The sequence below is a fragment of the Corella eumyota genome, chromosome 5 (genome assembly GCF_963082875.1).
Source record: "Corella eumyota chromosome 5, kaCorEumy4.1, whole genome shotgun sequence".
Taxonomy (NCBI): Eukaryota; Metazoa; Chordata; class Ascidiacea; order Phlebobranchia; family Corellidae; genus Corella; species Corella eumyota.
This window is the reverse complement of record NC_137494.1, coordinates 4322298-4339467: the sequence shown is the minus strand read 5'-3', so window position 1 is coordinate 4339467 and position 17170 is coordinate 4322298. Positions and strand designations below refer to the sequence as shown.

General features: G+C 27.6%; 1 protein-coding gene and 1 pseudogene across 12 annotated transcripts; both read right to left on the bottom strand.

Moving 5' to 3' along the window:
- Positions 1 to 2962: 2962 nt before the first annotated feature.
- On the bottom strand, positions 2963 to 4924 carry LOC145752766 (obg-like ATPase 1 pseudogene; annotated as a pseudogene).
- Positions 4925 to 5271: 347 nt separating this feature from the next.
- LOC145753855 (uncharacterized) lies at positions 5272 to 16269 on the bottom strand. Of its 12 annotated transcripts, XM_082570359.1 has the most exons (14): positions 16086 to 16269; positions 15208 to 15338; positions 13614 to 13708; positions 13175 to 13314; positions 11118 to 11312; positions 10524 to 10583; positions 9996 to 10037; positions 9655 to 9717; positions 9162 to 9224; positions 8454 to 8504; positions 7615 to 7773; positions 7172 to 7237; positions 6789 to 6820; positions 5272 to 6610 (listed from the first exon to the last, which is right to left on the bottom strand). In XM_082570359.1, the coding sequence occupies exons 1-12, from the start codon at positions 16135 to 16137 to the stop codon at positions 7182 to 7184; spliced, it is 1107 nt and encodes a 368-aa protein (XP_082426485.1). In that variant the 5' UTR covers positions 16138 to 16269; the 3' UTR covers positions 5272 to 6610; positions 6789 to 6820; positions 7172 to 7181. The 12 variants fall into 12 exon arrangements, with proteins under 12 accessions (XP_082426485.1, XP_082426484.1, XP_082426482.1 ...); XM_082570361.1 differs by lacking the exon at positions 7172 to 7237 and having other exon boundaries at positions 5293 to 6610; XM_082570358.1 differs by lacking the exons at positions 6789 to 6820; positions 7172 to 7237 and having other exon boundaries at positions 5291 to 6610; positions 8454 to 8501.
- Between the last annotated feature and the right edge of the window lie 901 nt (positions 16270 to 17170).

Below are 17170 nucleotides of genomic sequence, written 5' to 3'. Positions count from 1 at the left end.
GAGGTAACTACAACAGGTATGGACACCAGTTCTGCACCAGACACAGCACAATCACCAGCTATATCAACTACATTGCTGCCAGACTCTACTATTTCCAGTACCAGTAACCTGGAAACCACATCTCAGTCGAATGTAGTAGTGACAACATCCCAAGAAAAGACAACTGTTACAAAAACAACAAAGTCAACAACAACAAAGTCAACCACTACAAAGGCACCTGAAGCATTTGATCCTACAATAGTCATTATAGCTTGCTCTATTGGAGGCTTCGCCCTCTTTATGTTGGTACTTTTTGCCATTCAATTTTACAGGAAAAATAAACAGTATAAGAAAAGTAAGTTTTTAAAATTTTGTTTTCATAGTTATTTTTTTATTTACTTAAACTATCAAACTAAATTTCAAAATGTCATATTGTCAGTGAAAGTAAATTTTTGTTTTGTGTTTAAGAAAAAAATAAAAGACAGGAGGCACACAATGTAAAAGAAGGTAATTTTAATATATGATATAGTTTAAAGCTAAATGGATAACAAATTTTAGTACACAAATAATTTTTTTAAATTTAAAATTTTAGCACAATTTATAGGAATTTTTTTCAATTTTTTATTTAAAAGGTAAAAATCATCGAACGAAGGTGATTGCACACAAAGATTCTTTACAAAACAACAACAGCTCACTTCAAGGATAATTTGCTTAAAATTATTCTTAAAAAACATACTTTAAAAAATTAAAAAGGTTTATATTTAAATAATGTAGTCATTTTGACAGTTTTTTAAAAGATTTATAATTATTCCATGTAGAATTTTATTCTTAAATCTTTATTTGGTTTATTGGTAACAAATAAATCAAAATTTGCATGTTTTTTTTTGTATGTATCTTTATCCTCGATGTGGGAAAGTTGAATGTGCGACTTAAACATAGAGTGACAACTGTTACTCCGACCCAGTCTCAAGTTGCCTTTAGCAGTTTGGAATATTATAGAATATAATTGCCCGGTAATTATGCTGTTGATTAAGTGTTGGCTCAGTAGGAGTTCATACCGTTTAAAGCACCTCACTCGAGGGCGCTGCAGCATGAGAGCAGTGGGGATTGAACCTACGACCTCATGGTAGTGTAGCAAGTGTTCTTACCACTACACCACGCTGCCGGTAACCAAATGTTGTAAGCAAATTAAGAAATGTTCAAACAAATCTCTCAAAATGTTCTAAAGCATATAACCATGTTTTTATTATTAGAAAACTCTAAAAAGAATCCATTATATGGACCCCTATAACTAATAAGAAACAACTTAAACAAGGTAATTCAAATGTTGTTTTTTTAATTTGTAAATTTAGGGTGCTGTTAACAAATATTAAAAATACTTAACTAAATAAATTTTATTTTAAATTACAGACAAGAAAATAAAATACAAAAAAAAGTTGCACTTCGTTATAATTTGTAGTTTTTAAATACTTGATTTTAATTATTAATAATAACATTTGCTACCAATGTAACATTTGTATTTATAATGTATTTTTTATTAAAGTGCATTTATTTTTTAGCTTGAAGATAAATCAGTTAAAAGCATATCACCTTCCAAGATTTTTGGATGCCCAATACTAATTGGAATTGCTAATGAATAGACTAAAACTTATATTAATTAAAGACATTTAGGTGTTTAAAAATAAATTTTGTTAGTTTACCTGTACAATCTAACCTTTTAAAATCTTCCTAGTTAAGTAAATTTTTTGGCAAATGTGAAATTTCTGCCAAGAAACACATTTTTGTGTAGAAAATAGAACAACAGATGCTGTTGGCTTCAGATTTGCAAAAAAGGTAAAAATTAACTTCATTTAGGTCTATCTTTATATTCAACATATTCAAACTATTTACAGTAATAATTTTGTTTATTTATTACAAAGGATAAATTGTACCTAGGAAGCTTTCAACATTGGCGAATTGAAGCTGAACTTCTTACTAAAAATTTGTGCAAACATAGAAAACAACCCTTTAACTTTCACCACTAAGTTTAATTTTTTGCTAAGAACAGATTGTAGATGTGAAAAGAAAGAAAAATATGAAAAAAGACTAGGTTAAATTTTAAGTGAATTGGTTTGTTTTTTACGATTCACTAGTTATTATTTGTGAAAAAATAACAAATTTAAATATGTTTGGAGGAGCGTTTTCAGGTAATATTTCATTTTTTTTATTCTAAAAAATTGATTCATATCTATAAAAGTAAACTTTTACAACGGTATTCCTTTTTAAATTTACTTTCGTATAAGAACCTTGATTAAAACTTATTTTTTTTATTTTAGATTTAACTTTTAATTTGTGGTTTGTTGATCTTTCACCATTACATAGTTTTCTCCTTGTCGGTTGGAAAAGAGTTGGAAGAGCGATTTGCTGTTGGTGTATTAATCTTGCAATTCGGTGCTAAGCAACCTTACTTTATTAATGTTTAGTATCAATATTAGTGGTAACCATGAAAAATTAAGTTCTGTAAGTCCAGGTATTGATCCCCACTGCTTTCATTCGTTAAAATAAGACGCTATAAGCGGTACGACATTTTGCCGAACTAAAACCATTCGGCAGAAAAATAATCGGGTATTTATTATTAATAATATCCCGAAATGCCTATGTCGACTTAAGACTGATCGTCGTGACAAAAACTACACCTGTGTTTAAGTTATAAGTCGGCATTCCTACATCGAAATTTGGAAAAGTTTTACTACTTGAATAAAAGGTTTTGAAAATTAAAAGTATGTTACCGCAATGTAAGAGGCAAAACAAAGAAAAACAATTTTTCGAAAAAAAACTCGTTTTTTTTGTATACATGTAATGCAATTTTTGAAACTAATTTAAACTTAATAACTAACGTATTAGAAGGTTGAAACTGTAGCAATTACCTAAATGGAAATTTCCAAATACGCGCTTAATTAGTTATATGTGTAAACCTATTTACTCAGACACCAACTAGTTTAAGATCCACTACCTTGTATGATTATTCATATTTTTTTAAACAATGTTTTTGGTTAAAACGACCTCTGTAAAGTCCAATTACTAAACAGCAGCTAAATGATCGTACGACAATCTTAAAATATATTATTTATTTTTTTAGTTGACTAGGCGTGTTAAACTTAAAGAAGATTATGTCGTCGTCTTCAACAATGTAATTTCTTCCCTGCTGCCGGTACTTTTCTGCACTTTTTGTTGCTGCCTCTGATCCGTTTTCCTTAAAATCATCAAATTTCATAACCTCGGCCATGATAAATCCTTTCTCAAAATCCATGTGAATTATTCCAGCTGCTTAAGGTGCCAACATTCTGGATTTTATTGACCAAGCTCTGACTTCGTCTTCTTCGGCTGTGAAGAAGTATTGAAGGCCGAGACCTTTAAATCCATTAACGATAATTTTGGTCAACGTAGAGTTTGCTTTTCCTTCAGATTCTTTTACCAAGGCTTCTCTCTCACTTACATCCATATCCAAATACCTTTGTTTGAAAACTCCTGAAAATGGAATAAGAGTTGCACCAGGATCGTTCTCTTTTACCCAAGTCATAATTTTCATTAACCATTTATTCTTTTTTCTAATGTAATCCTTTTCGCTTAAGTTTACTGTTTGTTTAAAGAATAAAAACGTTTGCAATTAACGTAAAGCCGAAAAAATTTTAAAAATAATAAAGGCGCTACTAAGAACAGGGTTTACACGTGAAAGAGAATTTAAATATATACCGTGAAGTTGATAAACAAGTGCCGAGTTAAAACTATTTTCTTATGAAAGTTAAAAGTAAGCTTATATGGAATTATACAAAATAAGCTACAAATTAATTGGTCCACCTAGGTATATATATAAAAATATAGATTTCTACGTTGATATAAACAAAATTTATATGCAAGCGTTTTTCTACAATATATTTACCAAAAAGTCGCTAGATATTAGTCCATATATTATAGAAATTCGAAGTTTTAGTAGTGGTTGTAATTAATAAATAATCTTAAATGCGTATGATATTTTGTTAAAGTTCAAAGCTAAATTGTATCAGTTCTAGGTGTCGCCTTGGAGTAGGAATAAGACTGGTATAAATCACGTGATCAGGGTGTGGCGGTTATTTTTAACAGGGTATAAATAACTATTGCAGCATGTAAAATTCAAACATTGCTTATATGCGCTCACGCAAAACACGGGGGCTTTTCCAAATATTTTGTTTGTGGCCCTGCCAATGATTTATTATTTTTAGTTGAATATTTATTTAAACAATTGGTTGCATCACTAAGAATATTTTTCTACACAACATATATAAGCATTTAGCAGCTTGTGGTAACTAATACCAGGATATCAATCTTACTGAGAGGATATGACGCTTATGAAGTATGATCCCACACTTAATTAGTCAATTTATAAACAAACAAAGCTTTTAAAATATATAACCAATAATAAAAACACTATTAATAAAAGAAATATTGCATATTCGTTTAGCAGATAGGTAACCCCCACTTCTTATAGATATTGAATCATTGTTATTTCAACTACGAAGTGGTCCTATAGAAACCCAAAAGCCAATATTGTGTTGTGTGTGTGTATTAGTAACCTTCGATACTAAAATAGACCTTGGGAATTTCAGGAGTTGTTTAAACCTTGGGCCTCATTTAAATACTATAAATTCCTATTGTATAAACACATTGAGAAAAACTTTTAAAACAAATTTAAGCGCTTTGGGTGTTTTGTCGGCTATACAATTTTTGTTGGTCATGCAAATATTAAAAACAACCGTTATATTTACAATTCTTATTTTTGTTGCTAGGCTACAAGAATAAACCCCTTTTGTTTAAACATTGACTATGATCAAGTAAACAGACTTTGTCCGGACAAGTTTGTTTTGTCTGGCTTTAAAACAATGGTCTGGTGGTTCTTTCGAAATAATAAACTTCGTATCAAGTTACACATTTCGTTAGAAGCGTTAAAGTTGCAACTTTCAAAGATTTTTTGTTGTAAATTTATATTACCCAGTTCTTTCTTTTATTTATAAAAGTGAATTGGCCAAAAAAATAAATCGTTGAAAATTAAACAATGATAATTTAATTTTTAATCTTAATCAAACAGTATCATTAAAAGAATATTTTATGTATCTACCACATGTCTTTGTACAAAAAATACCAAATGCCGCATTAAAACCGCTTTGCTAAGTTTATTACCCACTATAAAACTTAACAAACGGTATTTCTTCGAAATGGTGTTGACTTTCGTTTTGTTGTTTACAAAGCATACTAAGTAGACAAAAAACAGGAATTGAAATTTCACAAATCGATAGTTCGTCCTTTTTATTGACTGACGTAGTAACTTTTTCGCTGCCTAGTTTCGTAAAAAAAGTGACGTGACATTATTGTGTAAAGTGATAGCGAATCATATTAATAGCTTATGTTGAAATACACGGAAGTAAAATACCAAGACAATGGCCTGATTACAATATACTTAATAAAGTACATAAAGAGTAAAATATATTATACAAAAACAAGAACATAATGCCCCTTGCATAATAAATAATATATGCGTAATTTATGTAAACTTTATACCAATGCAAAATTAAGCTTTAAAATTTTGTTATTTATTTAAAACTGTTAAAACATCAATATATTGTTAGCACAATGCAAGTATTATTAATGACATAATACTACCATTTCCTTTTGTAATTTATATGGTTCTACAGTTTATTTATAACACGTTGTGTTAGTTTGTTTATGATAGTTGAAAATTAATTTCCTTAAATGATGTGATGTAATTATAGGCACAACACACTATAATATTGACATGATAAACAAAAGCTTGTTAGTAATTTCTTAATAAGAACAACTTTGACCATGTTTTATAAATACTGTTTGCCTTTCAAAAAATATATATCCATATATTGGTTGTGCAATTACTTTATTATAATTTAAATTGACAATTTTGAACTTTGAATATTTTATAATAATTAAATTATTGCATGCATATAATAATAAAGAAGGTGCATATACCTTGAGGAATAATCTTAAAATACCAATGTTAATTTATATAAATTTTAATCAGTTATTATTTAAACCCAGAACCAGAAATTAAATATGCAACCAGATAAGGAAGATAATAAACAACACAAACCAATTTCCACATTGAAGATAATTATTTAAGACAAAAAAACTTAAATTAAATAAAGAAATTCTTTAAAAGAATTAAAAATAAAAAAATAAAACAAATTATTAAAATCAACTACATTTTTAAATACAACAAAAATATAAGCATTAATATATAGTTTTATAGATTTAAAATTAGGCATACTATAGCATAAAATAAAGAAATTTCTACATAAACCAGAGAGTATTCAAAAATATACTTAGCATAACAGTAATAATACTCAAAATCTAGAGTTAAAATATTCAAAAATATTCAAAAAGGTTTAAATTCCATGCTGGTATAAAATGACTGTTTTGGAAAAAAGTTTTGTTAAAAATATTTATTTACTTTTAAGAACTGGATTTAATTTTGTGTGTATAGTTACTTAAACTGGTTCTGTCGATGTATTATTTTTTGTGTTTTTATTTTCTGGGGAATTAGTTTCCAAGAATTCACAAGAATTCTCATCATTTTGTTCTTCTTCATCTACCCAAAACAAACATTTATTAATTTTTTTATACTTCTTTTAAGCAAAAATTAAATGAGAATGAAGATCTACAAAACATTTTCAGTTTTGAACCAAATCAATTAAAGAAAATTTGTTTACTAAATAACGAAGACTTAGCAACAATTATAATTAAAAAATGCAATAATGAAAACCCACCTTTTTACAGGACGGACAAGAAATTGATTAATCTGGTGAAAATTAAAGTATAAGTTATTGATTGTGGTATACACCTCAAGCAATTCAAAAAAAATTGAAACTGTTTTTTTTTAGGTTTTTGTAAAAATGATAAATATGAACAAAGTTGCTAATTATAAACAACTAAATCAAGGACACAACATTATTTAATAATTTTAAGATTATACTTTTAGACAATTTGTATGAAAATTGTTTTTAGAAAAATCTGACCAAAAAAAAAATTAATATTTGCCACACCCTTTTCCTTGAACATAACAATAACATTAATTACACACAAGTACAAAAAATCTAAAAACACAAAAAAGTGATATTAGTAAAACCTCCTATATTAATGCACAACAAACCTTTTTAAAGTTATATCATTTCTGTATCTTCACCTGGAGATATTTTCCCATTATTTTTTGAACTATCTGTGATTGGGTTAAATTATTAATATAAGGCCACCTAACATGGTTAACCAAAAAACTAAAATATAACATGTTCAGCATGACATGTAGTGATTAGTTTAAGGAAAAGGGTGATGTAACTTATTTTGATTAGTTTTCATGCAAATTACAAATAAAAAAATCACTTAAAAAATAATATAAAGAACTACAGTTTATATGCAGCAATTACAAATAGTAGTTTCTCTATTTTAAAGTTTTACTACTGAAAAAATGTAAATATATTTAAACATGATGCATTAAAAGTGTAATAATCAGCTAATGTACTTTAAAAAAATAAACAAAATAGTAAGACATTAAAACAATCTAATGTTTTTAATGGTATATATATACTAAATACACACCTTCACAACATAATTTCTTTCTAAATTCAATAAAATTGGTTTCTAAACAACATGCTGCTCCCGGCCATTTAATAAAAACAACCAAACAAATAATGAAAATTCCACAAGGCACTCCTACTGCTATTCCAACTTTACATCCAGTATCACAACTTGAATTACCTGTGAAGACATTTGTTTAAAAAATTTGTTGTAAGTAATAAAAATGTTATGCATGCAAGGGTATAATAAAAAAAATTACAATTTAAATTGCATAAGAAATTATAAATAAAATGGGGCAATAAAAAAAATTAGTTAGTAGGAAATAACCCCACTTAAATTAGTTTAATATTTTTAATTACTAAAATAAAGCTATTCTAATTGGTTTATAAAATAACAATACAATTACTTTATGAGAATTACCTTAAAAAATTAATTATAATCAACAAAATCCTTTTTAGCATTTTTTTTCAATAAAATTATAAAATATATTTTAAACATCGAAAGAATTTAAAAAAAAAGATAAAACAAACCTTTGCATTATAAACTTGTCACAAAGATTAATATTTTTAAGTGTTCAGCTAAGTAAATTTAAATTATTTATCAATTATTATTAAACCTAAAAAACAATTTTTATAGAGCTTTTATCCATACTTAGCAAAAATAAACTAAAACAACGTGGTTTAATTTATTGACCCAATTTTTTTAAACACAAATAGCTATACATCTCTTAATAACAAAATTCTAAATTAAAGTGTATAATTATAACATATTTATTTCGTGCAGTGAAAATTATTTTTTGATTGCAATTTGCATGTAATTCAAGTGTTTTTTTTTCAAATTAAACCCTAATAAAGTGTTACCTGATCTAGGATCGAGTGTAATAACAATAGGTAGGGTAGTCATGGTTTCTGCTAAAAAAATTAAAGTGAAACTTATTGTTTAATATATGATAATCTAAGTCAAAGTAAACAAGATCTTTTAACCACAAATTACATCAACTTTAAAAAAAGTTTACTTTAGAACAATTACACACACTTTCCTCTGCAAATTATGCAATGTTTAAAAATAAGAACCAGGTTAGCAGCCTTAAATGGCCGTACTTCATCAATTTTGAAGCATGTAAACACCAAGTGCATAAAAACCAAGTAAGTTTTAAATTTATATATAATTTACGATACATTTTTATATAAGGTAGAATAGAAAGAATCCTACTTCTACACAGTTACTTAAAGAACACAGTTACTTAAAGAATACTTCTACACAGTTACTTAAAGAATCCTACTTGTACACAGTTACTTAAACCAAACACATGTACCCTATGTTTGCATTTGCAGTCTCTTATTTTTCATTTAATCTATCAAGTATAAAAATGCTTATTTAAACAATTTAACAATGTAATATCCATCACAACTTAGTCAAAAAGACATTTTTTTGTAAATAAAAAATATAAAGTAAACCAATTTTCATGCACAATTTAATAAATTAAAAATAACAAAAACTTTTTTACAATCTTGATTTTCTATAACTAAATTGTTTTTTCCTTTTTCTAACGAATTTAATTAACATACCCCTGCTACTGCTAGGTTCTGTGCTGCTGACATTGCCAGAATTAGATGCAGTTGGCACTGTTGCTGAGTAAAAACAATAAAACAATAAAACAAATTTTTTTACAAATTTAAGTTTAACTAATATACCAAAATTAAAGTTTTAAGTTAATAAAATAATACTATTTTGTTACAAAGAATTTTACTTAAACACAAATACATATAAATTTAAATTTTCTAACTAAAATAAATGCTGTGGGTAAAAGAATTGCGCTGCCATTTTTTTTTGTTTAAAGCCAAGCCGATAAAACTTTTTATATGCAAGTAGCATCTGATACCTTAAAGTGCATACAGTTACATCACTAATTGTGATAGTTAGTATTACAAGACCAGAAGAATTAAATATGAAAAACCAAAAGTTACAAAAAGTAGGGCTTTGTTATAATTATTATTAACATTCTGCAGCAATTAATAACTGGTTAAATTAATGTGTTACTAATTTTGTGCAAAATTATACCACTTTTCTGTGTAGTATTAGGTGTAAACTCTCTTGTGGTGTCATTCATGGTTGAATCAACTACTTAATTTAACCATAAATAAATAGTTTATCATATATATATATTATCTCTTAGAAATCGAATTCTGACAACTTGTTATATTTAACAATCATTTGGTCTATTGGTTTACCAATAAAAAAAGAATTTGGTGTTGTGTTGCTGTTAATTACAACTGTTGTTTAGTCAAATACTATTTTATAAAAATAACCGGTGAATAACACTTATAGTTATAGTGAAGATAAATATTAAATTTTTTGCATATTGACAGCACTGGTTATTTTTTAACATGCCATAAACATACCACTATTTTGAGCTGTATTGCTAGTTGTAGTTGAATAAATTACTAGATTATAAAAAAAAACAACAATAAAGGTAAAATATTCATTTCTACAAAACCCCAACAAAAATAAAATTAGTAACAGTAGGTTTACAATATTTTTTTGTGGTAAGAGATAGGTTAAATAAAAATTACAAAATTGGTAATTGTAGAAAAAACTAGTTATTTTGTTAAATTTTAAATTCAATACTTAACGTGTGATTACCTTTTTAAACAAGAAACTAAATTATTTAATATAAATATTGGTATAATTAAAATTTCTCAATATAATTTCTATAAAAAAATATATAAACTCATTTTCAAAAAGCTAGTACATATATTACAAAATAAGAATATAATCCCAATTTAATACTAACAATTGTTCTCAATTAACTTAACTACATATATTTTAACTGTTTTTGTTGTTTGAATGCTATAGTAAAAGTTGCCCTACATTTTAAAGACAAATTTTAGATAAAAAACAATATTAAAAAATTCACAAGTATTACATACCACCAGAAGTAGAAGAAAACAAATCTGTTGAACCAGTAGTTGAATCATTAGTAGTGGATGCTATTAAAAAAATTAAAACCTAAATTCATATGCAAGAATTTGTAATGTAATTTTACAAGTTTTAAATAATAAAACAGTAAAATTGAGTGTTTTAATTGTACATTTGTTTTATTTACTTTAGTACTTAACATTTTTTAAACATTTAAATTGGGAAAAACTATTAACTAAATCTAAAAAATCACAAAAGAAAACATGCAAAATCTTCTAAATTAGAGCTCAACTCACTGAATTTTCTGCCTCCACTTTAAGTATAATACAAAAAAAAAAAAATTGGCTATGCAAACTATAACTTTTTAGTTACAACAAGTTTAATACAAAATAAATACCTTTGTTAGTTAGTACAATAAAACACAAAAAAAATTGTAAGAAATCCACAAACTTAAAAGTATATATAAATTTTTTAAAAAAACTTTTGACATAATGTTTTGCACAATTTTTCATTGACATAATGTTTAAACAATATTTTACAAACAACTTTTTAACAATTAAATTCAGCCAAAACAAATATTAAATAGATTTTTTTAACAAACCAACCTAAACAGGCTCTATTATCCTGATTGGTCCATGTAGCATCAGCTTGACAAGTTGTAAAAGCAGAAGACACAGGATTATTACTTAAGTCGAACAAGGCACCATTTGCACATGTAAATTCGCCTTGGCTATTATAAACAGCTCCACCAACAAAACTAACATTAACATTTAAACCTTGAGGTAAAGAGGTGGGACAATCTTAAACACAAAAAAAAATATTAAACAAGTTAACCAGAAATCTAAATATTTGTGTATTTTTATCTTAATTTGGATTGGTTGTCATTAAAAAGGTAGTTAAAATTTGTATTAATATTTTAAAACAGCACTAAACATAAGCTTAAAAAAATGACAGACCGTCATCAAGGAGTAGTAAAGTGGGAAATAGGAAGCTAACTTTTCATAGAACACATATTTTTAAAATAGTTTACGATTTTAAGAAGAAAAAGTGTCACCACATAGCACCTTACTCAAGGGCGCTACAGCATGAGATCAGTGGGGATCGAACCCACGACCTTATGTGTGGTGTTGCAAGTGTTCTTACCACTACACCATGCTGCCGGTCAAACAATGATGTCACAAGAGATTTTACTCACGATCGTCAAAAATTACCTTATTTGAAATTTTTTAACTTCAACAGTTATATCTTTAAAACGGTTGCCAAACGGTTCGGCCTGCAAAAAACGCGTGCAGGCCATAAGCGCCCGTCTTTAATCCGTTTTAAAAATACATTTTTGAAACAAAAATTTAAAAAAAAAAATATTCTAAAAACTAACATATACATTTTTCGTAACAACTTTTTAAATTTTTTTATGTATAATACTTTTTGTCAAAGTTTGTTTTGAATATCGGTAAAATATGGTCTTAAAGTGACATTTTACGCGGCGATTTCGTCACCGACCCCCCGCGTTTTTTGCAGGCCGAACCTTCTGGCCGAAGCTTCTCATGGCCTAAGCTTCTGGTCCCCTTTAAAACTACCTACCTAATAATTTAAATATTGATATCCCGCAAAGAATGACAATATTTTTAAATTTACAAAAAATGCTGTTCTATTTAAATAGTTGCGATTCGATCTGTACTTAGATCGATGCGCACTTATCATACGTCTGTTTTAGTTGCAATGGTTGGTAGTTGATCCGTACTCTAAACAACGGAAAATTTGAAATTTCTTTGCGGAAGCTTTTTGCCTTTTAGACCCCCTTGTAATCCGCAGTATCAACGGGCGATTTGTACTCGGGCTACTTTGGTGTATAATTAAAATTTTCAACATTTAATAACCTACGCTTTTAGTTACGTAAAACACGGTTTCGAGAATTAATCATTGCCTTGTTTTAAACGTAAATACGTAACTTCAAAATAAAACTTTTTTAAAATTTATAAATATAACAAAAAACAAATAACACAATATATTTTAATAACAAAATTATTTAATCATCACATTGTTGTAAATTAAAATTGTGCACGCACACTCTTTGGTCGTATGCTAAGTTGTGTGTGACGGTACACTTGAATTGTATTAAAATTATTTACAATACAATGTATCGTTTGCAAGTTGTAAGTACTTGTTGCATATTACTACTAAGATAAACCATATTTAATAAACCGATTCGTCACATATATGCACAAAGGGTACTGCACCTACGGATCGACTTGAACTCGAGTACGGATCGACTGGAAATCGTTGCGATAATGGTTAAAAAAACAGCTGATAAAAATGATGTCAACAGCACAATAATTCAATACTAACGCCTATATCCATTTTTTTATTTGTTTAAGAGATATGAATAATAACTTGCGACACATATTATTCACATTAAATGTAAATAGCCCAAGTACAGATCGCCTTTTAATACAGAGGCTTATAAGATGGTCCAAAAGGCGAAAAAGTTTCGAGTACGAATGTTTTGGACACACAAACCCGAGTACGGATTGACTGGCACCCATTTAAATAATCTATTTCTAAATCTTTATCCACTACTTGTACCACAATAGCTAAAAATTTTATATATCAAAACAAAATTAAGACCTACCAAGATAAATAATTAAAATATTAATTAAAATACCAACAACACTTAGATTTGCATTTAAAAAAGATGATCCTCCACTAACAGCAACAACTAAATCCGATGAATTTAAATACTGAACAAGAAAATAGGATGTAATATTTTTTGTTCCACTTGCATCAACATTAATTGTTTCTACACTAAAACATAATTTTAAATAAAATTAATGTGAATACAAAACAGCTTAATTGTCTAGCTTACTCGTTTATTAGCAATAATACCCAATAATATATATGTAAAAACCGGCAGCGTGGTAAGAACACTTGCTAAAGCACTATGTGGTCCTGGGTTTAATCCCCACTGCTCTCATGCTGTAGCGCCCTTGAGGTCGCGTGTTCGACCCTCCCACATCGAGGATAAAGATACATACAAAAAAAATGTACACAGTTGAAAATTAATTAAATGTAATTTAACCAATAATAGAAAATTAATAATTAACCCTATTTGTGAGCGCTCATTCAAATTGTTATTGGGATCATCTGTAATAGTAACATTACCACCCATGTTAATGTTTGCAATAGTTCCAACACTAATCTTTTAATAAAAAAAGTATATAAATATAATATATAAATTGGATAATTATAATGTTTTGTCATGAAATATCTAAACTTTTAAATAAGCTTTTTTTTTAAATTAAAATATATTTTAGGTAAAATATTCTCGGTACAATATTATCTGTTTAATAATACAAAGTTTGTTCTAATATTTAAAAATACAATATTTACATGCATGACAGTTAGAACATAAAAATAACCCATAAAAGCATATATTGTAGATATAACACAGAGTTGTATAACACATAAATAAAAAATAGTTTTAGTTTTAAAAAGTTAGTTTTAATTTAGAAAATTTTAAACTTTCAACTTTAAAAATTATAATCTGCTTTATAAATCAAACTTAAATCTTTATAAATCAAACTTAAAAAATAATTTTTTACCCAATTAGCGAACTTGCAAAGCAATTTTTGGTCATGTATAGTTTACAGTTCTTAGAAACACTATTACCCTTTTCGGTCTTAGCTATTTACTTTCTTACTTTGCAGTCCTAATTAGTTCTCTCTCCTACTTTAGGGTACTGCCTAATTTTCTCTTGTACTATCAGTCCTGTCTAATTATCTCCTTTTTTTATGGTTCTGTTTTGTATTTTAATCTCTTTTATTTATGGTCTATATGCCCCAAAAGCCGACAGGACATATTTTATTAACCCTAACTTACCCTAACCTTTATTTGGTAAAAGCACTTTAACTTTCAAAAACATATTGAATTAAGTTTTAGAAAGATGTAATTTTTCAAACTTTAGTATTCAGGCAAATATTCATTTAGCCAACATGTTTTCGATTATTTAGGCGGATGTCATATTGGTTACAGGAAAAAAAAATAAAAATGACGTTACAAGAAAAACAACAAATAGTGTTTGCAAAGTAAAATAACATACAGTCCTTGCTGCTAATTAACAATTTAATTTGCAGATTACCCAATCTGGATTTTAAGCAAACTCACAACACTTTTATTTAAATTCACTATCTTAAAATGTATCAGTTTTATACCCGATGTATATTATTTATCTCATTTAATGTCGAACAGTTCTATTTTTACAACTGAAATCAACTGTTGTACTTTGCTGTTCTTTTTTATACTTTATGGTTCCTTATTCTACTGTCCTTGCCTACTCTCTCTCATACTCTACAAGCTTCGCAAATTCTTTCTCATACTTAAAGTAATCCAAGTTTTGTATTTTTTGTGTATGGTGTGTAATTTGTTATATTTTATATATACTTTTTTTTCTGTGTTGGTGTTTGGTTTAAAATGTTACTCAAGTAAAAGAAAATGGGGGTAGAGTTAAGTAAAAAGGAATAACATGATTTAATGGATGCTTAACCTAAATTTTGTTATGTACACTATGATTGTTTTATTATTCTACAATAGATAAAGTGTATTACATAATTAAGGTAATGCAAAAATATATAAGTTTTAATATTGTCAACAAAAATAAATTTTATTTATGTACTTTTAAGTAACAATTAAACGGTATACCCCATTAATTGACCAAATAAGAGAAGATGGAAATGGCATAGAAACATTTACACTTGCTGTAACACTTGAGTTCGTAGCCTGATATGGAAATGATGAAAGTAATAATTCATCATTTAAAAATCTTTGTGAATCTGTAATATAAACAAAGCAAAATATTTTTATGATTTTTTTATAGGCTTATTTCTTTATTATCAATCTGGAAGAGCTAACATTATGGCCCTAACAGAAGTAACATTTGTTTCACTGATTAATTTGCCGATTGGTATATGGCTCAGTGTGAGTCTATACCATCTAAAGTACCTTACCCAACAGCACTACAGCCTAGAGGCAGTAAGGTTTACACTCTTAAAAACTCGATATTAAATAATCTAGTTGACTTTAATTAACAAAGGTTTGTAAAATTAAATCTATGATAATCTCTTTACAAAAAATGTCAAAAAACAAACTTAAGGCGATGTCAAAAAACAAATTTATAGTTTGTATATATACAAACTGAACAGAACTTTGATTTAAAAAAACTAGCTATCTGTTTGGAGAAGGCCAGTCATTACTGTATTTGCACACATTTTTAATTAATTTTTGCGAAGTTTAACATTAGGTAATAGAGTCACAGTAAAAAAAAACTAAATAAATTAAATTACCCACAACAATTTAGTTGTAGATTAAAGAAATTTTAATAAGGTAAATTGGTTATTTATATTTTTGAGTTCAAACCTCCCCCTTAAAATTAATAAATTAGCTTAACAAACTCTAGGTTATTAGACACTGAAAGAAAGCAGTTATGGCAAAATTATTTTTTTCTTTTATCATTGTTATACTGTCTGACTGTTAGCAAAATATTAAAGAAAATTAGTTGTGATTAATTATTAAATATTTACCAGCTTGAAAAATAGACAAGCCAATCAAAAGAAAAACTCTCAAAATATTCATATCTGCATAAACTTGGGTAAAATGTTAAAACTGTTCTACTTAACAAATAATATTACAGCACCCTTAAAATGACTAACAAAGTATTGTCAGGTTGGTTCTCGTAGCTGCTTAGTCACCACCGCCTTTCTGCCAGAGAGCTGGCAGAGAGTAGCAGAGAATTTTCCTTGGGCGGATAATTATAAAAAATAGTGATTCCAAATATTTTATAATCGTACAAAACAAAAAATAACGAGGTAAAATAGCCCCTTTAAAGGGAACAAATTCAAATCAAACCTAATATAGAATAAGTTGACAAGGATCTTAACACTTTAATATTAAAATAAAATTAAACAAAACATTGAAAAATTGTTAAAAGCAGGAGTAAACTTTTGTACTGAACTAATTTACGTGTTATTACTGACGTCACAAATCGGGGGTTTTGACAACTTACCTATCATGTCGCTCCAATTTATTTTTGATATTTTGTAAAGAACAACGTACCCAACCACGACATATCTTCAAAAAAGTGAACAAAATATTAGAAAGTGGTTAAATGCATGTGTAAACTTTGTATTTTCGTAATATACGCTATAGAAGTGACGTCACAAATCGGGGGTTTTGACAACTTACCTAGCATGTCGCTCCAATTTATTTTTGATATTTTGTGGAGGACAACGTACCCAACCACGACATATCTTCAAAAAAGTGAACAAAATATTAGAAAGTGGTCAAATACAGGTGTAAACTTTGTATTTTCGTAATATACGCTATAGAAGTGACGTCACAAATCGGGGGTTTTGACAACTTACCTATCATGTCGCTCCAATTTATTTTTGATATTTTGTGGAGGACAACGTACCCAACCACGACATATCTTCAAAAAAGTGAACAAAATATTAGAAAGTGGTCAAATACAGGTGTAAACTTTGTATTTTCGTAATATACGCTATAGAAGTGACGTCACAAATCGGGGGTTTTGACAACTTACCTATCATGTCGCTCCAATTTATTTTTGATATTTTGTAAAGAACAAAGCACCTAATTACGACATATC

Excerpts from the sequence above, each read along its gene's own strand:
- LOC145753855 (XM_082570356.1), bottom strand. The coding sequence starts at position 16,137 with ATGAATATTTTGAGAGTTTTTCTTTTGATTGGCTTGTCTATTTTTCAA. Across the intron at positions 10,038-10,523 it reads GTTTTCTTCTACTTCTGGTG|TAATTTATTCAACTACAACT; the intron begins GTATGTAATACT and ends TTTATAATCTAG. Across the intron at positions 6,611-7,614 it reads AAAGAAATTATGTTGTGAAG|ATGAAGAAGAACAAAATGAT; the intron begins GTGTGTATTTAG and ends TGTTTTGGGTAG.